Source organism: Macaca mulatta, chromosome 11 (assembly GCF_049350105.2).
Source record: "Macaca mulatta isolate MMU2019108-1 chromosome 11, T2T-MMU8v2.0, whole genome shotgun sequence".
In the NCBI taxonomy this organism is placed as follows: Eukaryota; Metazoa; Chordata; class Mammalia; order Primates; family Cercopithecidae; genus Macaca; species Macaca mulatta.
In genome coordinates, this window is record NC_133416.1 from 10,109,145 (window position 1) to 10,135,194 (window position 26,050).

Below are 26,050 nucleotides of genomic sequence, written 5' to 3' on the forward strand. Positions count from 1 at the left end.
CGGGAGGCTGAGGCAGGGGAATCACTTGAACCTAGGAGGCAGAAGTTGCAGTGAGCCAAAATGGCGCCACTGTACTCCAACCTGGCGACAGAGCAAGACTCCATCGAAAAAACAAACAAAACAAAAAGCAAAAAAACTTCAAGCCAATATCCTTGATGAACATCAATGCAAAAATCTTCAATGAAACACTTGCAAAAAAATTCAGCAGCACATCAAAAAGCTAATTCACCATGATTGAGCAGGCTTCATCCCCAGGATGCAAGGCTGGTTCAACATATGCAAATCAATAAATGTGATTCATCACATAAACAGAACTAAAGACAAAAGCTAAATTATTATTTTAATAGATACAGAAAAGGCTTTCAATAAATTCAAAACCCCTTCATTTTAAAACTCTTAACAAACTAGGTATTGAAGTAACACACCTCAAAATAATGAGAGCTGTCTATGACAGACACACAGTCAACATCATACTGAATGAGCAAAAGCTGAAAGCATTTCCCTTGAAAATCAGTTCAAGGCAAGAATGACCTCTCTCACCCCTCCTATTCAACATGGTATTACAAGTCCTAGCCAGAGCAATCAGGCAAGAGAAAGAAATAAAGGACATCCAAATAGGAAGAGAGGAAGTCAAACTCTCTGTCTTTGCAGGCAACGTAATTTTATATCTAGAAAACCCCATAGTCTCACCCCAAAATCTTCTTCAGCTGATAAACAACTTCAGTAAAGTTTCAGGATACAAAATTGACATACAAAAATTACTAACATTCCTGTACATGAAAAACAGTCAATCTGAGAGCCAAATCAGAAAGCAATCCTGTTCACAATTGCCACAGAATGAATAAAATACCTAGGAATAAAGCTAACCAGGGAGTTAAAGGATGTCTACAGTGAGAATTACAAAACACTGCTCAAAGTAATCGGAGAAGACACAAACAAATGGGAAAGCATCCCATGGTCATGGATAGGAAGAATCATTATTGTTAAAATGGCCATACTACCCAAAGCAATTTACAAATTCAGTGCCATATCTAATCAGACTACCAAGATATTCTTCACAGAACTAGATAAATAAAACTATTTTAAAATTCATATGGAACCAAAAAAGAGTCTCAGTGGCTAAGGCAATCCTAAGCAAAAGGAACAAAGCTAGAAGCATCACATTATCTGACTTAAAACTATAATAGAGAGCTATAGTAACCAAAACAACATGGCACTGGCACAAAAACAGGCACATAGACCAATGGAACAGAATAGAGAGCCCAGAAATAAGATTGCACACTTATGATCATCTGATCTTCAAGAAAGCTGGCAAAAACAAGAAATGGGGAAAAGACTCCTTATTCAATAAATAGTGCTTGGATAACTGTCTAGCTATATGCAGAAGAATGAAGCTGAACCCCTTCCCTACACTATATACAAAAGTTAACTCCAAATGGATTAAAGACTTAAACGTAAAATTCAAAACCATAAAAACCCTGAAAGGCAACCTAGGCAATACCATCCTGGACATAGGAATGAGCAAAGATTTCATGACAAAGACACTAAAAACAATTGCAACAAAAGCAAAAATTGACAAGTGGGATCTAATTAAACTTAAGAGTTTCTTAAACTATCAACAGAGTCAACAGTCGACCTACAGAATGGGAGAAAATATTTGCAAACTATGTATCTGATAAGGGTTTGATAACCAGAATATATAAGGAACATAAATAAATTTACAAGAGAAAAACAAACTCCATTAAAAAGTGGGCGAAGAACATGAACAGACGCTTTCCAAAAGAAGACATACATGCAGCCAACATGCATATGAAGAAAAGCTCAATGTCACAAATCATTACAGAAATGCAATCAAAGGCACAATGAGATATCACTTTATACTAGTAAAAATGACTATATAAAAGTTAAAAAAAAAAAAAGGCTGGCAAGGTTGTGGAGAAAAGGGAACACTTACACACCATTGATGAGAGTGTAAATTAGTTCAACCTTTATGGAAAGCAGTATGGTGATTCCTCAGAAAGCTAAAAGAGGAACTACCGTTTGACCCAGCCATCCCATTACTGGGTATATATCCAGAGGAATATAAATCATTTCACCTTAATGACACATGTATGTCAATGTTCACTGCAGCACTATTTATGATAGCAAAGACAAGGAATCAATCTAAATGCCCATCAGTGACAGACTGGATGAAGAAAATGTGCTACATATACATCATGGAATACTATGCAGCCATAAAAAAGAACAAGATTATATATTCAGTGGGAATGTGGATGGAGATAAACGCTATTATCCTCAGAAAACTAACAGGAACAGAAAACCAAATACTGCATGGTCTCACTTATAAGTACAAGTTAAATGATGAGAACTTATGAACACAAGGAAGGAAACAACAGACACTGGGGTCTACTTGAGAGTGGAGAGTGGTAGGAGGAGGGAGAGGAGCAGAAAAGATAACTATTGGGTACTGGGCTTAATACTTGGGCGATGAAATAATTTGTAAATAAACCCTCACGACATGAGTTTACTTATGTAATAAACCCTCACATGTATTCTAAACCTAAAATTAAAAGATGAAAAAAGACTGCCAAAAGGCTACTAGAACTGGTAAATGATCTTAGTCTAAGGTCTCAGGATAGAGACTTTTGTTATCAATAAAATCAATGTACCAAAAGCATAGCATTCCCATACACTAATAATGTCTAGGCTGAGAGTAAAATATAAAACACAATCCCATTTATGTAAGCCACAAAGAAAATGAAATACATAGGAATACAGCCTACCAAGGAGGTGAAAGATCTCTACAAGGAGAACTACACAATTCTACTGAAAGAAATCAAAGATAACACAAATTAATGGAAAAACTTTCCAAGCTTATGTATTTAAAGGATCAATATTGTTAAAATGGCCATACTGCTTAAGGCAATTTACAGATTCAGTGCAATTCCTGTCAAACTACCAATGCCATTCTTCAGAGAATTAGAAAAAACTGTTCTAAAATTCATATGGAACCAAAAAAGAGCCTGAATAGCTAAAGCAATTTTAAGCAAAAAGAAGAAAGCTGGAGGCATTACATTGTCCAATTTCAAATTTTACAATAAGACTACAGTAATCAGAACAGCATGGTATGGTACATAGTAGACATCTATCCTAATGGAGCAGAATAGAAAACTCAGAAATAAAGCTGCACACTTAACAGCCATCTGATTTTGAAAAAGACAAAAAAAAAAAAAAAGGGATATAAATGGACGCCCTATTCAATAAATGATGCTGATGAAATCGCCTTGTTGTCTGGGGTAATTTCTGAGGTTTGTTGTCCCATGACCACAGAAAACCAGGACGTGAACCCACCAGAGTGAGGTTAAGAGAGGAGGTTTAATGGACAAAAGAAAGAGAAGAGATCTCTGCACAGGGAGGTATACTGGAGAAAATGGGTTGCTGCTTCTGCAGTGAAATGTGGGTTTTATAGATGAGCTTGAGGGGGCAGGGTCTGATTTACATAGGGCATGAAAGATTGGTCAGACCAGGCATGCCATTTGCATAGCGCTTAAAGAAGCTGGCCACTCAACCCTAATCTTTTATTATGCAGATGGTTGTCTACCTGGCCTGTGCCATGTTCCCTGGTTCTTTACTAGTGACAAAGAAAAGGGAAGATGGAGCCTCCATGTTGAAAATACCTGACTTCCAGTCAGTCCCTTTTCTATTGGCACAGCTGCCATCATTCATGCATGCAACCTTCCAGGCTGCTTATCTACGTCTGCTGCTCGATTTTTCAGGCTACTCTTTGTTAGAAAAGAAGTTATTTGGGGCTGCTTTTTGTTAAAAGGGAAGCCTTGCTGAGGATTCCTTTACCCTCACTATCTGCCTAAATAATTTCTTTCTAGTTTCTGTATCACTGGTATAACTGGCTAGCCATGTGCAGAAGAGTTAAAATGGACCCTTACCTTTCACCATATAGAATAATTAACTCAAGATAATTAAAATTTTAAATGTGATACCTCAATCTAAAAATTTTAGAAGAAAACCTAGGAAATACCCTTCTCAACATCATCCTTGGCAAACAATTTTTTGGTTATGTCCTTAAAATCAATGGCAATAAAAACAAAAATTGACAAATGAGACCTAATTAAACTAAAAAGCTTCTGCACAGCAAAATAAACTGTTAATGAAATATACAGACAGCCTGCAGAATGGGAAAATTTATTTGCAAACTATGCATCTGACAAAAGTCTAATATCCGGAATCTGTAAGGAATTTAAACAGAACAACAAGGAAAAACAATAACCTCATTTAAAAATGGGCACAGGACATGAACAGACACTCCTTAAAAGAAGACATACAAGTATCCAACAAGCGTATTAAAAAACACTTATCATCACTAATCATCAGAGAAATGCAAATCAAAACCACAATAAGATACCGTCTCACACTAGTCAGAATGACCACTATTTAAAAGTCCAAAAACAACAGATGCTGGTGAGGCTGTAGAAAAAAGAAAATGCTAATACACTATTGGTGGGAATGTAAACTAGACTAACCACTGTGGAAAGCAGTTTGGAGATTTCTCATAATACTTCAAACAGAGCTACGATTTGACCCTCAATTGCACTACTGGGAATATATCCAAATGAAAATAGATCATTATATCAAAAAGATGCACACACACATTTTATCACAGCACTATTCACAACAGCAAAGATATGGAATCAACTTACGTGCTCATCAGTGATTAATTGCATAAAGAAAATGTGGCATATATACTCCATGGACTAGTACACAGCCATAAAAAAGAATAAAACCATGTTCTTTACAGCAACATGGACAGAGCTGGAGGCCATAATCCTAAGCAAATCAATGCAGGAACAGAAAACCAACTACTGAAGGTTCTTACTTATGAGTGGAAACCAAGCACTGAGCACACTTAGACAAAAATATGGGAACGACAGGTACCGCAGACTACTAGAGGGGAGAGGACAGTAGGGAAGAATGGTTCAGAAAACTACCTACTTTGGATTATACTCACTATCCTGGTGTAATATACCCATGTAACAAACCAGCACATGTTCTCCTTGTATCTGAAAATAAAAGTTGAAAGAAAAAAAATTGGAAAAATTCATGTAACAAACCAGCACATGTACTCCCTGTATCTAAAAATAAAAGTTGAAAGAAAAAAAATTGGAAAAATTATCAAGGACAATTGACTGGCCAAAGATTTTTTGAGTAATACGCCACAAGCAGAGGAAACCAAAGCAAAGATGGACAAATGGGATCACGTTAAGCTAAAAAATAAACAAAACCCCCCACAAGATTCTCTTATCTTAGACTTTTGACAATGTGATTATATTGTGCTTCATAATAGTGTTTTTTGGGCTGATCTTGCTTATGATTCATTGAGCTTCATGAATCTGGATTTCCATATCCTTCCCAAGTGAGGAAGGTTTCCAGACAGTATGTCTTTAAAGAAAAAATATTTTTGACCTTTTATCTCTCTCTTCTCCTTCTGAAGTTTCTATACTTTCTATACCATATTCTTGGTGGTGTCTCAAAGGTCTCTTATGCTTTATTTGCCACTTTTTATTCTTTTTTCTTTTTTTACTCTAATTTGTTAATTTTAAATGACTCTTTTTTGAGTTCACTAATTCTTTTGTGTGTTTGAGTCAGGTATTGAAACTCTTTATTGACTTATTTCTTTCTTTCATTGTGTTCTTCAGCTCCAGAATTTTTGTTTGGTTGTTTTTAGTGGCTTATATTTCTTTATTAAATTCTTATTTTGTTCATGTATTTTTGTTTTAGAGTTTTTAGTACTCTCTTCTTTTGCATCTCACTGAGATTTTTAAAGATGATTGTTTTGAATTATCTTAAAGAAAACTTATAGATCTCCATTTATTTGAATCAGTTGCTAAAGCTTTATTCATTTCCTTTGGTGGTGTCATATATGTCTGATGCTTTGTTATTTGTTTATCCTTGTACTGGTGTCTGTGCACTTGAAAGAGCAGACATCTCTTTCAGTCTTTACAGACTGGTTTCGGTAGGTTAAGACCTTCTCCTATTAGGGTCCTGGGCTGATGAGATTGCCTTCAGTGTCATGGTTGAATGGGGTTACAGCCGGATCACATGGTTGCTTATGGGTCCAGAGTGGGATCTTTGGTTCATGATCCTGTTACTAGGGCTTCTAGCAGGCTTGTATCCTCCTTAGTCCCTCAGAGGACCAAACTGGCTCTAGCATCATACTCTATAGGGCTGGGGAGGGAATGAGGGTCCACTTCAGGGTCTGTAGATGGTGGGTCTATTATTAGGTGTGTAGTTGGGGGAGAGTTTATCTAGTTTTCTGGGAAGGCTGCTCATGGGTCTCTGAGTGGGTTCCTCAACCTGTGGCTGAGAGGAGTTAGTGCTAAGTCACAAGGTTTCCTCGGAGTCTATAGCTGAAACCAGTGTCTTCATGTCTGTCTCTGGGGTCATGGATGAGTGTGTTTTCTGGCAGGTATCTGGGCAGGCAAACTTGCTTCAGACTGTAGTTAAGATGGGCTGGAGCTGGATCACAGGATTGTTTCAAGATCTGAAATAAAACTAAGGTCTGTACCTTTAGGGGCACTTATGGTGTCTCTCTCCAGGTCCCTGTGTGGGCAAACTGCTCTCTAGCATAGCTGAGAAGGGTTGAACCCCCTTTTCTGGCCCATTTCAGGATGTGCTGTGAAACCTAGGTCAATGGTCTCCCAGTCGGGACATGGATGCACATGCCCTCCCTCTGTATCCCTGAGCTGGCAAGACTGCTCACAGCCCACAGCTGAGAAGGATGAGGGTCATGATTCAAGGCTGTTTCAGAAACTACCATGGAACTGAAGTCAGCAAGCCTGTACTGCTGCCAAAGATGAGTGAGTCTCACAGCAATTTCCTGTGATTAATTCAGGCCACAGTTGAGAGGAGTTTGAGTGGAGATTCAGGGCCATTTTAATATCTTCTAGAGGACAGAGGTCAGCAAGCATGCCCCAGGGGAACAGATGTGTATGTCTCCCAGGAAGTCTCTGTGGGTGAAAGACTGATCTCAAAAGTTGTGGCTGAGAGTAGCTAAAGCCAAGTTAGAGGGCTGTTTCAGGGTCTACATTGAGACTACAGTTGATATGCCTACCTCCTGAGACACTAGTGTTTGAGTCTCCTCCTGGGCCCCTGGACAGATGGTTTTGGCAGCATGACGAAGTCCTAATGTGGCTGAAGGCAAGTCCACAGGAGGATGGGTCTCTTTTCAGGTCTGGAGATGGAATCACTGTTGGTAAGTCTGCCACTTGGATGCAAATCTATTCTCTAAAGCAACCCTCCTAGGCCTTGGGTTCCACTGGCATTTTACAAACTCCTACTTGAATTCCAAAACTCCCTCAAAGGGAGTTTCCTCCACTTTTGTCTGTGGATGGCTGAAACATTATTGTTGCTGTTGGGGCATATGTGTGGGGGACCACCTATTCTGCCAATTTGCTGACTTTCCTCCTAGTGAGATTTTAAAATTACTTTTTCCCGATACAGAGCTTGCCTTCAGTTTTTGTCATTTACAACTAAATATTTCTATCGAAGTTGAGATAATTTGTTATGGTGGAGAATGGATAAATGAAGAATGTGATGAATAGCTATTTAATATTTCAATCTCTGGTATGCTAATATATTTCAAAATTGATTAATATTTTACCTTTCCAAGATACATTTATTTTCATCAACGGTAATCTGAAGATTAAATAATCTATTTTTTAAAAATTAAATGCAAAAATTTAAGAACTAAGTTAATAACATAACTTTGGCAATGATGGTTTTTGTGTCAGCTACAGTCAACTGAGTAATTACTGCAGTAATTTTTCAGAATAATTAAGGAAAAAATCAGTAGCTATCAGTTGATAATGTTACTATGAGTTTTAGAATGTTTTCTATTATAATGGAGGTGACATAACAAAATAATATAAAGAAAAGAAGTATGCAATGTTAAGATTTAGCAAGCTAGTCTAAAAGGCACTCTTAACAAGGTGAGGATTGGCAATGTTTGTGATCAAAACAGAAAAAAAAATTCTCATAGGCGCTTGAAAAATGGACCAACTAAATGACCCACTTTCAAAGTCAACCTTGTACTTTTAACAGACCAGAGTATCCTATATTTTGGAGGTGTGTGATGAGATTAAACTGATTTCACAATAGCCCATGTGTAGAATTTCCTGTTCAAACCTTAGTAACATGTTGATGAGAAATCTACTTTTTCCACTCTTGACTCACTCTGAGCCTTCACAGGGCAGTCTGCGAAGATTGTAGGCATTGTTTGTTCTTATCCTGGATTTATGCCTTTAAATTTCACCTTTTATTACCCAGCTATAGCAGGCCTTTTTTTGAGACTAACCTGGCCTCTCCACTAAAGGATGTGTGACTTTCTGGGGACAGAAGGTATGTGTTGCTACTCTCCAACTCTCTACTAGCCTACCTCATTTAGTGGGTGATTACAAGTGCTCAATATGGTACAAAGGAGGTATAATTAATATACAGTAAAATCAAAGTAGAATATTGCTGTCTTCATTTGAATAACTCAGGGTAAAAACCATATGAAATATGTTGAAGGATTTCTTAAAGTTTTCAAATTCTTGTTTGTGGAAACCTAGTGGGTTTGTTGATCAATATAATTTAGGTGAAACCTATTAACATCACAATAATGAACAATTAATTTTGTATTTTGTAATCAGTACATCATGTATCTTTGAATAATAATTTATATTTAGCTTAGCCATTAAAAATTATTAAAATAAATGAATCAATTGATGAAAGCCAAATACAGTTCCTCAGACATGTAGATTAAATAAAAGCGTTTTTATTTTTAATAAAAATCACAATGAGGTAGAGTACATAAAATGCTAAAGGTAATACAAAACAATCAAAATACTTTTTTAAAGTTTATCAAAATATTGCAAAAAAAGATGTAGCACACGGATATAGGAGACTTATCTGAAGATTCATTTTCCATTCTTTAACTGACACGAATCAGAAATAGTAACATAACAATTGTGACTAAAATAATAATTAAAATAGCTAATGCTTATTGAGAACTTTAAGTGCCAGGTTGAGTGGTAAATGTTTTACGTGCAACGTTTTATATGTTCTTATTCCCGTCTTAGATTAACAAACTGGGTTATTAAACATAGAATAACTTTTTAAAGGTCACACATTGTAAGTGTCAAAGCTAGAATTCATTCTAGATCTCACTGACTCCAGAGCCCATTGACTAAATGATTTAATTACATTATCTGAAATTTTACAAGTACTTATACAACAAAAGTGGCCTTTACTCACCTTGACAACTGTAAAATCTTTCTATAAGTTTAAATGAAATGTGCTTTAACATGAATTACCTGTACTTTTATTTATCATTTTTTGGTTCATAATTTAGCCAGGAAATAAATTACCAATTACTTATTAAATTACCAATACTTCTATAAGTATTAACAATTTATGTGGTGTTCCTAATACTATTTAGGTTATTCATAAGTTAACAGTGTCACATAGCATTGTCTGACATGTACAAATATTCACATTTGTAATCATTTTTAATAATTTAAATAATTTGTAATAATTTCTTAGAACATTTCAACCATTAAGAAAAGACCATTTAATTACCCCTATTGATTTTTATTAATGTATATAAATTACTAAATAAAAGTAATTTAGTGCAAGAAATTTATATATATGTGTGTGTGTGTATATATCTCAACTTTACTATTACTCATGTGCAGACCACATCGTCTTAACCATTACTGGATTTCAAAATTAACATAAAAAATGAGTGCAGAACTTTTTCTAATACATTTTAATTTTTAATACAGGTAAAGCATCAGACTTTAAGAAATGTATTTTTATTCCTGAACTTCTTTATTCCTTAGTAATTTATTGCTTCTTATTGCCCCAGCAATAATATTTTGTCAAACGTAGAAATTTCTCTCTTTTTTTTTTTTTGAGTCAGAGTCTCACTCTGTCGCCCAGGCTGGAGTGCAGTGGCACGATCTCTGCTCACTGCAACCTCTGCCGCCCGTGTTCTAGCGATTCTCCTGCCTCAGCCTCCTGAGAGTTGGGACTACAGGCGCCTGACATCGTGTCCGGCTAATTTTTGTATTTTTAGTAGAGACGGGGTTTCACCGTGTTAGCCAGGATGGTATGGATCACCTGACCTTGTAATCGGCACGCCTCGGCTTCCCAAAGTACTGGGATTACAGGCATGAGCCACCGCGCCCGACCCAAAAATATATTTTTTAAAACAAATATTTTACCATAAGAAACTTGTTTAGGCTTGAAGAAAATTAGAGAAAGAACTTTAGATTCTTTAATGCAAAATGAGCTCCAATACTCGTTCTCCACCTCACCCTTTTAACTGCACTAGGGAATATTGTATATAAACCATTTATTAACTTCTTAACTACGGTTATTGTAGAGTACAGTCCCTGACATCACACACTGCAGAGATGGATAACCAAGGAGTAATCTACTCAGACTTGAATCTGCCCCCAAACCCAAAGAGGCAGCAGCAAAAACCTAAGGGTAATACAAGCTCCATTTTAGTAACTGAACAGGAAATAACCTATGCGGAATTAAACCTTCAAAAAACTTCGCAGGATTTTCAAGGGAATGACAAAACCAATCACTGCAAAGGTAAAGCATTTAAAAGATCCTCAATATAACAGTCTAGGATGTGCAGCTTGGGGTACAGGGATGTGGGGAAAGAGCAGGGAGTACTCACATGTTTTCTATTTGTAAAGATCAGAATTTCAAGTTGAGATATGCTATTTCAATATAAAATATGAAGACTGATTTAACTCATTGTTGAAATGTGTAGTCTTCGTCAAAGAATTCATGGAGCATTATTTTTACTGAAAATGCAATGGTATATTATTCTGAGAAAAAGATTACAATGGGAGATGAGGGTTTGGGGTCCAAGTTTCTCCGTATGATTCCTGTGCATTCAGGTTCTTTTGTTTTTGAATCTTCTAAATAACTATGTCCACCTCTCCTTTCGCACTGTTCCCATTTCGCTCCCTGCAGATTTACTCTCAGCTCCAGAGAAGCTCATTGCTGGGATACTGGGAATCATCTGTCTTGTCTTAATGGCCTCTGTGGTAACAATAGTTGTTATTCCCTGTAAGTCTATTTTAGAAGATTACAAGGGGAATTTTCACGTTAATGATTGAATGTGCCTCTATACATTTCATATTTTCAGGGAATAGAATTCTCATTGTAATGTATATCTTTGGACTGAATGTGGAATGGTCATTCAGAATTTGTCAAAGAATAAATGAAAGAATAATTGTTGAAAGTATTTGCTTCCGATGCAATTGCATGTATATATTTTGATTTCATAACTCAAAAATATGTTTGAGGAGTCTGAAAAACCTTACTGAGAAATAGAAATTAATTTTTGAAAGTAGTTAAATCAAGAATTATAAGAACCATATGAGAGGGTGAAATTTGGTTCTTTAGATCTATGAAATACTTTTCCAAAAAACCATTATTACTTTATCAAATTTTTCTTAAAATTATTTTTATTCCATATTATTCTAACTCTAACACAAAAAATTTCAAACAAAAACTTAAAATTATTATGATTGATTTAGATGCTAATTTTTAAAAAAGATTACTTTAATTTTTCTAGCTACATTAACACAGAAGCACAACAATTCTTCCCTGAATACAAGAACTCAGAAAGGTATATAATAATTTTTAAAGTTTTAATATTGTACAGTTTACTTTTTCTTGATCTTAGGCTGTACAAAAATAAAATTTGGGGTGAAAAATTATAAAATTTGGCAATAAATGTTCATAAATAAAGATTAGAGTAAGGCATTCCCTTGTCATCAACTGTAAGTAAAATCACTATACTTTGTTTTTATCTATTGTGTTCAAATTCTTATTGCTATAAGATACAAGTTATTTATTGCTCCTTAAAAATCAGATTAGTTCATTGATTTTCAACACATGTATAGAGTAGATTTTTGTTTGCTGGTTTGCTTTATATGGGAACACAATTAGGAGATGAGAGGTTGACCCTTTATTGCGCATATGTATATAAGTGACTGGGTATTTTCAAACTACATATTTACCAGCCTCTGAAGATGCATAGATATGTTGCATACATATAGGTTTATACATTTGCAAATATGTTAAAAATTTTTCATTTTTAAAAATTCATATGAGTCTAGACAGTAATTCATATCTTTATTTAGCACGTCACTGTGGCCATTGTCCTGAGGAGTGGATTACATATTCCAACAGTTGTTATTATATTGGTAAGGAGAAAAGAACTTGGGCAGAGAGTTTGCTGGCCTGTGCTTCGAAGAACTCCAGTCTGCTTTCTATAGATAATGAAGAAGAAATGGTAAGATGTAAATGTTATAAGCACTTTATGAAAAGCTTATTTCGGTCAATAATATATTTGTAGAAATCATCCATATGTGTGGGTATATATATTTAGCTTATGTTTTTAGTAGGGAGTAGCTTATATGTTTTCAAGTTTATGTAATAGTTAATTGATTGACTTAATAATGTTTAAAAATGCATATACTGCTAACTTGCTTTTGATTATTTTCAGTTTTTGCTTTTCATGGAAAACCATGCTGCTATAAATGCTTTGAATCCACAATAAATGTTGCTATCTAATTTTATCGGGCATGATATGATCTGGTCATGCAGATTGATCACAAAGTGAATGAACTCCTGTGATACAAGTCAGATCATGAAATAACAGTTTCCAGCTCTAGCAGTTCCACCCCTGTGTGTGCCCTCATCACTTATCCTGACTCCTCCAAAATATTGTCTTGACTTTTAATGTTATAAATAACATTTGCCTGTTTTTGAATTTATATAAAGGGAATCATACAGTGTGAATTTCATGTCTGTGTTTTTCACTCCTATCTGATATTTGTGCAATTCCTCCATATTATTGCAGTTATCAGTAGTATGTTACTGTTCACTGCTGTACTATGTACAAAGAACACTAAGAATCCATTGAGTCCTTGTCTCTGGGTGGGGAAGTGGGTCTCCTGCCCTCAGGGACAAAGAGGACCCTGGGTGGTGCACCGGTTGTCATTGGATCGCTTTGCTGATCCTCCTCACCCACATCCACTCTGGTGTCTCTTGGAATGAGAAGGAAGCACTTCCTCTGGCTGTATTGATAGCAGGTCTCCTGGTAGCTCATCCTTGCCGGTGGTACCAGCCTCGCCTGGTGTTGTGGAGGGGACTCCCCTTCAATACCCTCCTCCTGTTGCCAGGTTGGGTGCGGGGAAACAGCAGGCCTAGGTCACCCTCTTCTGTCAGGTGGGGAACTTCACATGCTTGCTCGGCCACTTTGTTGATCCCTGATGCTACGGTCCCAGACAATTTCATCTATCTCTTTCCGCCTTTCAGAGTTCTCCATTACTTTTGTCTTTCATTAATCACAGTTGTTTTTAGCCGGGAGTACCAGAGAGAGATGAGTCTACACCACCTGGTCAGGACCACTGTTATTCCACCAAAACCAAATCAGTTAAAAGTGAGGGCTTATCTAGTTAAAGAATGGTGTGGTGCCCAGAAAACTCAATCTGTAGCTTCTGTGTCATTTATTTCCAAATGACAACCTCTCATTTCCTTCTAAATCTCCAACTCTGGGACATATAGTACAAAAATAGATTGATTTAGTCACAGTATCTGGAGGAATGAATGCACAGTATCAGGAAACTTATTTAAATCCTTCCTGGGTTTATTCCGTCAATTGGGGTAACTATAATAATGCAAGAATTAAAATGTCCTTATTAACATGAGAATAAGAATGAAAGTACTAAGTATAAACATTGAAGAGTTCATTTATATCAAAATTATAAACATATGTGAAAGTTTTTGGTACTGCAAATAGTAGTTTTCAACTTTAATATATTGTTTTTAAATGTTGTCATAATTATTATTTATGTGAAAATTCTTTCTTTTCTTTTAGAAATTTCTGACCGCCATTTTAACTTCCTCATGGATTGATGTGTTTCGTGACAGCAGTCATCATCCATGGGTGACAATAAACGGTTTGACTTTCAAACATGAGTAAGTTGTTTTGTACAGTGCTATATAAAAATATCCATATAAGTGAGAAATTCAGAAGAACAATATGAATAAATGTATGTGGAATCATTGACATGAAGAAAGATGTGGAAAGTTAGTGAAATGTTGACATAAATATTTTACAATAGACTATAGTAGTCCATAATGTCTACCCACTCATTAGTCACCTAGTAACCTTCTTGGTTATCAGATGGACCAGGGGTGTCCAATCTTTGGCTTCTGTGGGCCACATTGGAAGAAGAAGAATAGTCTTGGCCCAAACATAAAATCCGTTAACACTAATGATAGCTGATGAGCTAAAAAATATATATATGTATCTCAGAATGTTTTCAGAAAGTTTACGTATTTGTGTTGGGCCACATTCAAAGCTGTCCTGGGTCACATGCGGCCCATGGGCAGCGAGTTGGACAAGCTTGAGATGGACTATCAGGGAATTGCAGAGCTTGTTTTTATTAAAAAGCCATGCTTACATTTTTACTTAAGAATATCCTCAAAGCACAGTAGTAGTGCTGTTGGCATATTGCTATAATTTTTATTAGTAGTTATTGTTGTCAATCTCTTATTGTGCCTAATTTAGAAATTAAACTTTATCGTAGTTATGAATGTGTAGAGAAAACATAATCTCTCTATAGGTTCTGTACTATCTGCCGTTTCAGGCATCCACTGGGGTTGAAACATATCCCTGTGGATGAAGGGGAACCACTCTATTGAGTGTTCAGAATAATGACTCTTACTAATATTATGAAAAATTTAATTGCCCTTTTCTATAAAGTTCTTTTCTTACAGTACATGGAAAATGTTTTTGTCTCATGAATCATTTGCCTAAAATGTAACAGAATATGGATTTCTTTCCTTACAGGATAAAAGAGTCAGATCATGCTGAACATAACTGTGCAATGCTACATGTACGTGGACTTTTTTCAGACGAGTGTGGATCTTCAAAAATATATCATTGTAAGCATAAGCTTTAGAAGTAAAGCGTTTGCATTTGCAGTGCATCAGATAAATTTTATATTTCTTAAAATAGAAATAATATTATGATTGCATAAATCTTAAAATGAATTATATTATTTGCTCTAATAAGAAAATTCTAAATCAATTATTGAAGTAGGATACATACAATTACTAAAGTACAGATATCCTAGCATTCGTGTCGGGCTCGTTTTGCGCAACATGATATTTGTGGTATTCAGCCTTTCTAAAAGTTGCATGTTTTATGAGTCAGTTTCTGTGAAGTATCAAGAACAGTCAAACCCATGGAGACAGAAAGTAGAATAGTGGTTGCCAATGCCTAAGGGAGGTGGAAATAGGAGATGACCACTAATTGATAGAAAATTTCTTTGTGTCATGATGAAAACTTTCTAAATTTCATTAGTGGTGATGGTTGTAACTCTGTGAATATACTAAACATCATTGATTTTTAATCATTTTAAGTGGATGAAATTTATGCTTTGTACATGACACTTCAATAAAGCCACCAGCAAAAAAAAAAAGCCTCTCATGGGATCGTTTGTGACTGCATTTATTCTCTAATTTTCAAAGATGAGCTTCTTTATAATATTGACTTTTCTAATCAACATAAAGTGTTACTTTCAATGTACTGTGTTATCTTTAATATCTATTGTATTTTGTATTTTGGGGGATTGAAGTCATATAGAAATGTAGATATTTTACATTCATGCTTTTGTAAATGGCATCCTGATTCTAAAATTCCCTTTAATAATTTTTGTTGTTATAAATAGAAATACGATTGATGTCTGCATTTTGATTTTATATCTACTTATTCCACTGATTTTATATATTTAAATCTATTATGTCAACTATTGATTTTTTTCTGGGTGTTCTATATAAAGAACATTTTATCTGCAAATCATCACACTTTTATTTTTTTTAATCCATGTGCTATAACTTAGTTTTATTTTCATTTATTTTCACTGGCTAGGATTTTATACCCATAGTTGAATAGAAGATGCAATCAAAGTTCTGTGTGTATCATATGTATCGTTTTCTGGTTTTGGCAAAAAATATTTCAACATGTTATTCATATTTACAAAGCTTGCTGGTTTTTTTCATCCTATCTTTCTCATATTGAAGCAGTTTTATAATATTCCTATTTTCTAATAGATTTTATCAATTGTTGTAACATTTTTATTTGTATCAGTTGGAATGACATATGTTTTCTTTATATAACATTTTTATAGACTATTTTTATTGTTTCAAATGTTAAACCAGCTTTTGTTTCTGAAATAAATCCATGATGATCGTTGTATATTTCCCTCATAAAATATCAGTGCTGGGTGGGTGCGGTGGCTCACGTCTGGAATCCCAGCACTTTGGGAGGCTGAGGCAGGCGGATCACAAGCTCAGGAGATCGAGACCATCCTGGCCAACATGCTGAAACCCCATCTGTACTAAAAATACAAAAATTAGCTGGGCATGGTGGTGCACACCTATAGGCACCTCTAGGCTGAGGCAGGAGAATCACTTTAAACCGTGGTTCCGAGGTTGCAGTGAGCCGAGAGCGCACAACTGCACTCCAACCTGGCCACAGAGGGAGTCTCTGTCTCAAAAAAAAAAAAAAAAAAAGTGGATATCTATTTTATGTAGGGTAAGATTTATTTCTTCATCCATTTCACAAGGATATTTGACCATGTTTTTGTTCATAGCTATAAACTTGAAAGGTTTTGGTATCAAGGCTATCTTAGGAAGAATTTCTGTTTTTCTGTAACCTGAAAGCATTTGGTGAGAGTACTGCTTAATTTTTAAATGTTATAATTCACTAGTAATGTCATCTGAGTTTGTAGACTATTTTTGTAGGAAAGTTTATGTCTAAACTGAATTTCTTTGATACATATGGGATGTACTCAGAATTCTATTTGAGGTGCTGCATTTGGTAAAGAGTATGAATTTTCTACTTCATATAGACATTAAAATGTAATGAAAATGTAGTTTTATTGCCTCTAAATAACTTTAAATACCATTATGGTATTTCCATGTTTAATCCAGAAATAGGCCAGTTGTGGTGACTCAAGCCTATAGTCCCAGCACTTTGGGAGGCATCACAGTGCCCGGCCCTTATCAATTTTTTAAAATGTTAAATTTGTTATTTTTGTGGATACATTAGTAGGCATATATTTTTAGTGGTCTCATCAAATTTTAAAAACATTTTCATTGAAAATACCTTTGGCCTTGCTGTTCTCTCTACTGTAACATTCTTTATCGTGACTTTTTACTGTTTATTCATTTTTTTCTTATACATCACTTGTATTTAATTTTAGCTTTTCTATTTGTATTTTAGTGCATTCCAGTTAATTTAATTTTTAGGTCATCTTTTGTAATATATATATATTGAGGACAATCAGTTTTTACAAGAAAGAGTTCTGTTCTATTTTCCTTATAATTCATATAAAAATTGCGACCATTCATTTTGATAATTTCGTTCACCCACATGTTATTTAGACATGTATTACTGAATTTAAAACCATGTAAGGTTGGCAGATTTTTTTTACTGACTTCTATCGTAGGTAAACTGTAGTTAGAAAATTTTCTGTGAAGCTGGAAATATTCTTCATCTTTGTGTACAAAGATGTGGCTAGGGTGCTGAGAAATTTGTTTTACATGGTATTTATTTTGTATTAATTAAAGTTGAACTAGAATATCTACTTTTTAACTGTTCACTGGCCAAGCTTGGCTAGTGGTACTACACTGAAATCGTAGTCCTATATTTTTTACTAATATGCTTAGAGTTATGAGATTATAGTGTATTTGGGAAAAATACGTGAAATTAAATATGTGAGTATGCTACATATGTGTGAGTGTGTGCCTATGAGTGATAACTACTTGTCTAGTTCAAATCTCTCTATAGGCTCCCTTGCCTGTTTATGTGTTAAGCACTGAGAGAAAAGTGTTTAAAAATCCCATTTATGATTGTTTACTTATTCACTTTCTTCAATTATATGTTGAACTTGTATCATTAGATACATGCAATGAATAAAATGTATATTACTAGTGGTTTGGAAAGTTAATCTAACATTATGAAGCATGCTTCTTCAATTCCAGTAAAGGGCTTGCCTTATATTAAGACAGCACATTAACTGTAATAGTGTTCTACCAGTTTGTGAGATATGGTATATGTTTTTAAATATTTTATCTTCATCTTTTCTTTTTTAAACATTTCAATTTTAATTTCAGTGAGTACATAGTAGGTGTATATGTTTCTTGGGCACCTGAGCTGTTTTGAGACAGACATGCAGCGCATAATAATATCATCATGTAAAAATGGTGTTTCCATCTCCCTAAGGATTTATCCTTTATGTTACAATCTAATTATACTCTTTAGTTATTTTAAAATGTACAATTAAATTATTATCGACTGTAGTGACCCTGTTGTGCTATCAAACACTAGGTCTTATTCATCTTTTCTAAATATTTTTATAGCCGTTAATTAAGTGTTTTCACCTCCCTACTACTACCCTTCCACTATCCATCTCAATCTCTGGTAACCATCCTTCTAATCTCTCTCTCCATGAGTTCAATTGCTGTGATGTTTAAATCCCACAAGTAAGTGAGAGCATGTGATGATTGTCTTTCTGTGACTGGCTTATTTTACTGAACATAATGACCCCTGGTTCCATTCATGTTGTAGCAGATGACAGGGTCTCATTCTTTTTATGACTGAATATTACTCCATTGTTTATATATACCACAATTTCTTTATCCATTCATGTGTTAATGGGCACTCATGTAGCTTCCAGATCTTGGCTATTGTGAACAGTGCTGCAACAAACATGGGAGTACAGCTATCCCTCAGATATACTGATTTTCTTTCTTTTGGGTATATACCTGGGAGTGGGATTTTTTTTTTTAATATACTTTAAGTTCTAGGGTACATGTGCATAACGTGCAGGTTTGTTACATATGTATACTTGTGCCATGTTGGTGTGCTGCACCCATCAACTCGTCAGCACCCATCAATTCGTCATTTACATCAGGTATAACTCCCAATGCCATCCCTCCCCCCTCCCCCCTCCCCATGATAGGCCCCGGTATGTGATGTCCCCCTTCCCGAGTCCAAGTGATCTCATTGTTCCGTTCCCACCTATGAGTGAGAACATGCGGTGTTTGGTTTTCTGTTCTTGTGATAGTTTGCTAAGAATGATGGTTTCCAGCTGCATCCATGTCCCTATAAAGGACACAAACTCATCCTTTTTTATGGCTGCATAGTATTCCATGGTGTATATGTGCCACATTTTCTTAATCCAATCTGTCACTGATGGACATTTGGGTTGATTCCAAGTCTTTGCTATTGTGAATAGTGCTGCAATAAACATACATGTGCATGTGTCTTTCTAGCAGCATGATTTATAATCCTTTGATTATATACCCAGTAATGGGATGGCTGGGTCATATGGTACATCTAGTTCTAGATCCTTGAGGAATCGCCATACTGTTTTCCATAATGGTTGAACTAGTTTACAATCCCACCAACAGTGTAAAAGTGTTCCTATTTCTCCCCATCCTCTCTAGCACCTGTTGTTTCCTGACTTTTTAATGATCGCCATTCTAACTGGTGTGAGATGGTATCTCATTGTGGTTTTGATTTGCATTTCTCTGATGGCCAGTGATGATGAGCATTTTTTCATGTGTCTGTTGGCTATATGAATGTCTTCTTTTGAGAAATGTCTGTTCATATCCTTTGCCCACTTTTTGATGGGGTTGTTTGTTTTTTTCTTGTAAATTTGTTTGAGTTCTTTGTAGGTTCTGGATATTAGCCTTTTGTCAGATGAGTAGATTGCAAAAATTTTCTCCCATTCTGTAGGTTGCCTGTTCACTCTGATGGTAGTTTCTTTTGTTGTGCAGGAGCTCTTTAGTTTAATTAGATCCCATTTGTCAAGTTTGGCTTTTGCTGCCGTTGCTTTTGGTGTTTTAGACATGAAGTCTTTGCTGGGAGTGGGATTGCCGCATCATATGGTAGCTCTACTTTTATATTCATTTTTCTTTATGCTTACATGAAAGGAATACCTCATAAAGACAACAAACAGTTATTACTGAATATATGCATTCTTTGATTTTACATTCAAATACTTTACACTTAATATAATGATGAATATCTAAAATATTATCCTTATGTATTTTAGTTGTATGGAAATACGTAAGCACAGGTATTAATTATAACTTAATTTTTATTACATTCTGATTGAACTCTACCAATTGTTTAAACTCTGTTGTTCCCTTATGTTTTCACAATAGACATTTTCATTGTTTACTTTTCACATAGAAACTTGTTAATTTAATACAATTTACAACAAACCTGCTGGCACTTTGATCTTGGACCTCCCTGCTCTCTGAACTGTGAGTAATATATCTGTATGGTTAATACATTGCTTGGTTTGTGATATTTTATTATACCAGTACAAACAAAGTAAGATTACTCTCTGTTTTATTTACCAATTAGCCTGTATCTGCTCCCCAAATTCTAATATAAATACTTATTTCAGTGTTGGAAACTTTATCATTAATACACTGTTCAATATCCAGTTAGGTATATCCACACAATTCCTTTACTTTAAGTCTTCTTTTTGAATATCCAAGTTTTCGTTGGGAATCTGTGTTTAATCTATTGAAGATATTTAAATTTTATTTTATTTAGAGTTTGCAATAACTAATTCGCTCCAATTTTTAAAATTCATTGAAAATTATTTTATTTCATGTTACATTAAAAGTATATTTTCACTTCTTATTGACTTCCAACTTACCCATAACTCATAGGAAACCAGATATTGTCATTATTTGCAATAGTCATAGTAATACATATGTACGTTCGGTGTTAGGGTTCTCCAGAGGGACAGAACTAATAGGATACATGTATATATGAAAGGGGGTTTATTATGGAGAATTGGCTCACACAATCACAAGGCAAAGTCCCACAACAGGCCATCTGCAAGCTGGGGAAGAAAGAAGCCAATAGTGACTCAGTCCGAGTCAAAAGCCTCAAAAGCAGAGAAGCCAAAAGTGCAGCCTTCAGTCTGTGGCTGAAGTCCCAGGAGCCCCTGTAAAATCACTGGTGTAAGTACAAGAGTCCAAAGGCTGAAGAGCCTGGAGTCTGATGTCCAAAGGCAGGAGGAACAGAAGCGAAGCATCCAGCATGGGAGAAAAATGAAAGCCAGAAGACTCAGCAAGCCAGCTTACCCCACCTCCTTCTAGCTGCTTTGTTCTACTCGCCTGGCAGCCATTGGATGGTGCCCACCCACATTGAGGATGAGTCATCTTTGCACAGTCCAGTGACTCACATGTCAATCTCCTCTGCCAACACCGTCACAGATACAGTCAGAAACAACACTTACCAGCTGTCTAGGCTTCCTTCCATCCAGTCCAGTTGATACCTAATATTAATCGCCGTAAACTCTGTGTGTGTGTGTGTATTTGCATCATATAAACATATATATACACACATATATATATACACATCAAATAGAGTAAATTCTACTCCACTTCTTCTCTATTTTTTTGTTTTTATATATTGTGCCTTTGTATAAGCATAAACTTCATTCACGTTAAATGCTCAAACAGTAGAAACCTGTATTATTTCAATTAACAAAGGACATGATATATAGTCACATGCCACAAAATGATGTTTTGGTCAATGACAGACCAAATAATAAATTATATATTATATATTGCTACTATAGTAGATATATAGTGGTCCCACTAGATTATTACGGAGCTGAAAAATTCCTATGACTTAGTGACGTCATAGCAATAGTTGCAGTACAGTGTATTATTCACATGTCTGTGGTGATGCTGTTGTAAACAAATTACCATGCTGCCAGTGGAATAAAGTATAGCACACACAATTACATATACTTCATAACATTTGATAATGATAATACATAAACAGTGTTACTGGTTTATGTATTTAACGTAGTGTACTTTTAATTATTATTTTAGAGTATACTCCTTTTACTTCTGCAAAATCAGTTACCTGAAAATCAACCTTGGGCAGGTCCTGCAGGGGGAATTCCAGAAGAAGGCCTTGTTACCATAGGAGAGGACGGCTGCACATGTGTTATTGCCCCTGAACCTCCCAGTGGGACAAGATGTGGAGGGGATGACAGTGATACTGATCTTGCTGACACTGTGTAGGCTTAGGCTAATGCACGTGTTTGTGTCTTAGATTTTTTAAAAGAAAGGTTAAAAAGAAAAAAAATTAAAATGAAAAATAGAAAAAAGCTTGTAGAATAAGAATATAAAGAAAATAGATTTTAAGACTGTGCAATTTGTGTTTTTAAATATAGGGTATTTAAAAAGAGGCAGAAGGTTTCTATAAAATAAAAAATTTAGAAACCAACAAAGTTGCAGTAAACTAAAGTTAATTTATTATTAGCAAAAGATAAAACTGCTACATAACTATAGTGTACCCTAGTGTAGAGTTTATGAATCCTGCAGTAGTGCGCTGTAATATCCTAGGCCTTGACTTTCACTTGCTACTTACTCACTGACTCACCCAGGGAAAATGCCATTTCCGCAGGCTTCATTCATAGTCAGTGCCCTATAAAAGGATGCCATTTTAACCTTTTTTAAACCATATTTTACTGTTTTTTATGTTTACATACGATTAGATAAACAAAAATTACCATTCCCTTCATTGCTTACATTATTCACTACAATAACATGTTATATGGATTTGTATCCTTGGAGCAATAGGCAATTCCGTATAACATAGCTGTGTAGTAGCTGTATCATCTAAGTTTATGTAAATACACTCTATGATGTTGACTCAGGGATGAAATTGCCTAAAGACACATCCCTCAGAAGTATCCCTGTCATTAAGCAAACAATTACAGTTTAACACTATTTAATGGAAAACTCCAAGTGGATGTGTGTAGCAATAGTAGACATCAGCACTTCAAACTGAAACAGAAAACATTAGTGAATGATACATTATGTGGCATCCTTAGTGAATGATTTTATTGTTTTAATTCCATAATGTGACTAACAGAAAAAATTAACCTAGTTTATGAAATATAATAAAATGTAAATATAAATAAATTTACTTATAATAGAAATAGATACAATATAAACACAAGCATATATGCATATAACATTAATTTATTTTATGAAAATATATTACAATATATTTTACAGAAAAACATCTATACCTAGCCAACATTAGGCATTCGGATGGAAGGGCAAATAGTAATTCTGATTGCAAAGAAATAAATATGGATTTAAATCCAACATTTTAGATATTAGAGAATGACTGGAGACGGTGGCTCATGCCTGTAATCCCAGCACTTTGGGAGGCCGAGGCAGATGGATAACAAGGTCAGGAGATCGAGACCATCCTCGCTAACAGGATGAAACCTCGTCTCTACAAAAATACAAAAAAAATTAGCTGGGCATGGTGGCGTGTGTCTGTAATCCCAGCTACTCAGGAGGCTGAGGCAGGAGAATCACTTGAGCCCAGGAGGCAGAGGTCACAGTGAGCCGAGATGCAGCACTGCACTCCAGCCTGGGCAATCGAATCATGCATAAACATTCCCCCTTTTCTTGACAGAAAATGATGAAAGATTTTTATTTAATATGACGAGATAATTTATAGTATTTTTCCTGATGTTTGTATACCATTTATTTCTTTAAATTTTTGTTTATTTATTTTTGAGACAAGGTCTGGCTCTGTCGCCTAGGCTGCAGTGCAGCGACACTAAGTTCACTGCAGCCTCGACCTCCAGGGCGCAAGCGATCCTCCCACCTCAGCCTCCAGAGCAGCTGGGATTACAAGCAAACACCAGCATCCTCGGCTAATTTTTGTATTTGTTTTGAGGAGATGGGGTTTCATCCTGTGTATCATGCTGGCCTCGAACTCCCAAGTTCAAGTGATTCTGGATGCTGGGATCACTGACATGAGCTACCACACCGAGACACTCATGTTCCATTTTACTTATGTTTTAAAAGTCTCCGTTTTCTGGCCTCCCCATTTTTAAGTAGTTGAGGTCTTAAAAATTGCTTTTACCTCCCTACATAGTTTAACTTAAGCTTTAATCATTTACAACAAATATTTCTATTAAAATGCAGACAATAAGTCATTATTAGAGAGGGAATCAGTGAAAAATATAGTGAGTAGTTTTTTATTATTTCAGTCTCTGGCATAGAGATATAGCTCAGTATTGTTTAATATTTTATTGTTTCAAGAGACATTTATTTTAATCAGAGGAATCTGGTTAGCTTACATAAGAAAAATGAATGAGGGAATTTTAAGAACTACGGCAAAGAAATCAAGAAGATAAGTTGGAGAATTGATGTCAGTTACGATTAAGTTGACAATGTAGCATTTTCTCAAAACAAGTACATTAAATTCTTATTGGTAAGATTATTAAATTTTTTTATTATGATAGCAGTGATATTATAGAGGTATATGATAAAGAAGTGTATAATGTCAAGTTTTAGCCACCTTGTCTAAATGGAGAAAGTAAACATCTAAGATACTTTTAAAAAGTTACAAGATTTTGGTGTTTGTGACTGAGAAGGAAACAATCAACTCCATGGGTCAAATCTCTGCTCTCCCCCGATCCTGTCGACTATTAAAATAATTTCTAAGAGGCACTGAAAATGGACAAACTAAATGCCACCCTAGCCACCCAAAGTCTCCTATATTATAGAGTGTGTGATGAGATAAACTCATTCAAAATAGCCCTAGGGTGAGAATTTCCTGTTCAAATCTGAAGTAACACATTGGCGAGGAATCTACTTTTTCCACTCTTGCCTCACTCTGACCCTTCAAAGGGCAGTCTGTGAAGATCACAGATAAGGTTTGTGTCTTTAGGAGGTAACCTGACCTCCCCACTGAAGGGCGTGTGGCTTTCTGGTGACAGAAGGTATGTGTTGCTACTCTCCCTGTTTCTCTACTTGCTCCTCTGATTTAGTAGAAGTTTGTAAATACTGGCTGTGATGCACCTGAGGTAAAGTTTATATAGAGTAAAATCAAGGTAGAACTCTCTTCATGTGAATAATTCAAGGTGAAAAATGAGCCAAAATATAAAACATGTTTGAGAATTTCTTAGAGTATCCACATTATAGCCTGTGGAGAATCACTCAAGTAGATACATACCTAATAACAGGTTTGCCAATCAATGTAATTCAGAGTGAAACCTATAACCATCATGACAATGAACAATTAATTTTGGATTTTGTCATCATTACTGGTTTAACTGTTTTTTACATTTAGACCAACCTTTAAAAATAAATTTTTGAAATGGATACATCAAATGATGAATGTCAAACATTAATTCGCAATCTCATACCTAGATTTAATGAAAGCAGTTTTAATTTTTAATAAAAGCAAGGATGAAATCATTTCCATAAAATGCAAATCTGACCTGAATTATAAACAATTGGAAGAGTTAAAACAATTGAATCAAATATTGCAAAAAAGATGTACCACACTGACATGAGATGCCTAATTAATGAGTTATTTTACACACTGTAAGGCTAATCAGAAATAATAAAATGGCAGTTGTGTTAAAAATAGTTAAAATGTCTATTATGTATTCAGTGCTAATATGTGCCAGTTTGTGTGTTTAGTTTTTTACATACATTATACCTTATAAATTATTTTTCGCACTGTAGATTAGTAAACTAGGTTAATAGACACTAAGTAATTTACTAAAGGTCACACACTATAATTTGCAAAGCTAGAATTAACTGTAGTCTCACTGACTAAAGTTCATTGACTAGATTATTAAATTACATTATCTGAACTATTACAATTACTTATACAACCAAAGCGACCCTCACTGACTTATACAACCATAGGAGCTTTCTGAAAGTTTGATTGGACACTGTTCTTCCGTAGATGGCCCACACGTTTATTTATCATTTAGGTTTTCCTATTTTAATCATTAAATCAATTACCAATTTCTTGTGTAAAAGAAACAATTTAAAAATATATTTTGTTTTCAGTAGT

The 26,050-nt window shown here is 35.1% G+C and overlaps 1 protein-coding gene across 4 annotated transcripts; it reads left to right on the plus strand.

The window, feature by feature from the left end:
* Window positions 1-7,023: 7,023 nt before the first annotated feature.
* On the plus strand, window positions 7,024-15,581 carry KLRC1 (killer cell lectin like receptor C1). 4 transcript variants are annotated; one of them, XM_077953554.1, is made up of 8 exons: window positions 7,024-7,267; window positions 8,341-8,412; window positions 10,442-10,659; window positions 11,050-11,145; window positions 11,657-11,710; window positions 12,228-12,379; window positions 13,970-14,070; window positions 14,948-15,581. In XM_077953554.1, exons 3-8 carry the CDS (start codon window positions 10,473-10,475, stop codon window positions 15,057-15,059), a joined length of 702 nt encoding a protein of 233 aa, XP_077809680.1. In that variant the 5' UTR covers window positions 7,024-7,267; window positions 8,341-8,412; window positions 10,442-10,472; the 3' UTR covers window positions 15,060-15,581. The 4 variants fall into 4 exon arrangements, with proteins under 4 accessions (XP_077809680.1, XP_077809682.1, XP_077809681.1 ...); XM_077953556.1 differs by lacking the exon at window positions 11,657-11,710 and having other exon boundaries at window positions 7,025-7,267; XM_077953555.1 differs by lacking the exons at window positions 7,024-7,267; window positions 11,657-11,710 and having other exon boundaries at window positions 8,233-8,412.
* The last annotated feature ends 10,469 nt before the right edge of the window (window positions 15,582-26,050 follow it).

Bases quoted from the DNA above. Each gene is read 5' to 3' on its own strand.
- KLRC1 (XM_077953554.1), top strand. From the start codon at position 10,473: ATGGATAACCAAGGAGTAATCTACTCAGACTTGAATCTGCCCCCAAAC. The intron at 10,660-11,049 runs GTAAAGCATTTA...CGCTCCCTGCAG, and splicing joins CAAAACCAATCACTGCAAAG to ATTTACTCTCAGCTCCAGAG. The intron at 14,071-14,947 runs GTAAGTTGTTTT...CTTTCCTTACAG, and splicing joins GGTTTGACTTTCAAACATGA to GATAAAAGAGTCAGATCATG.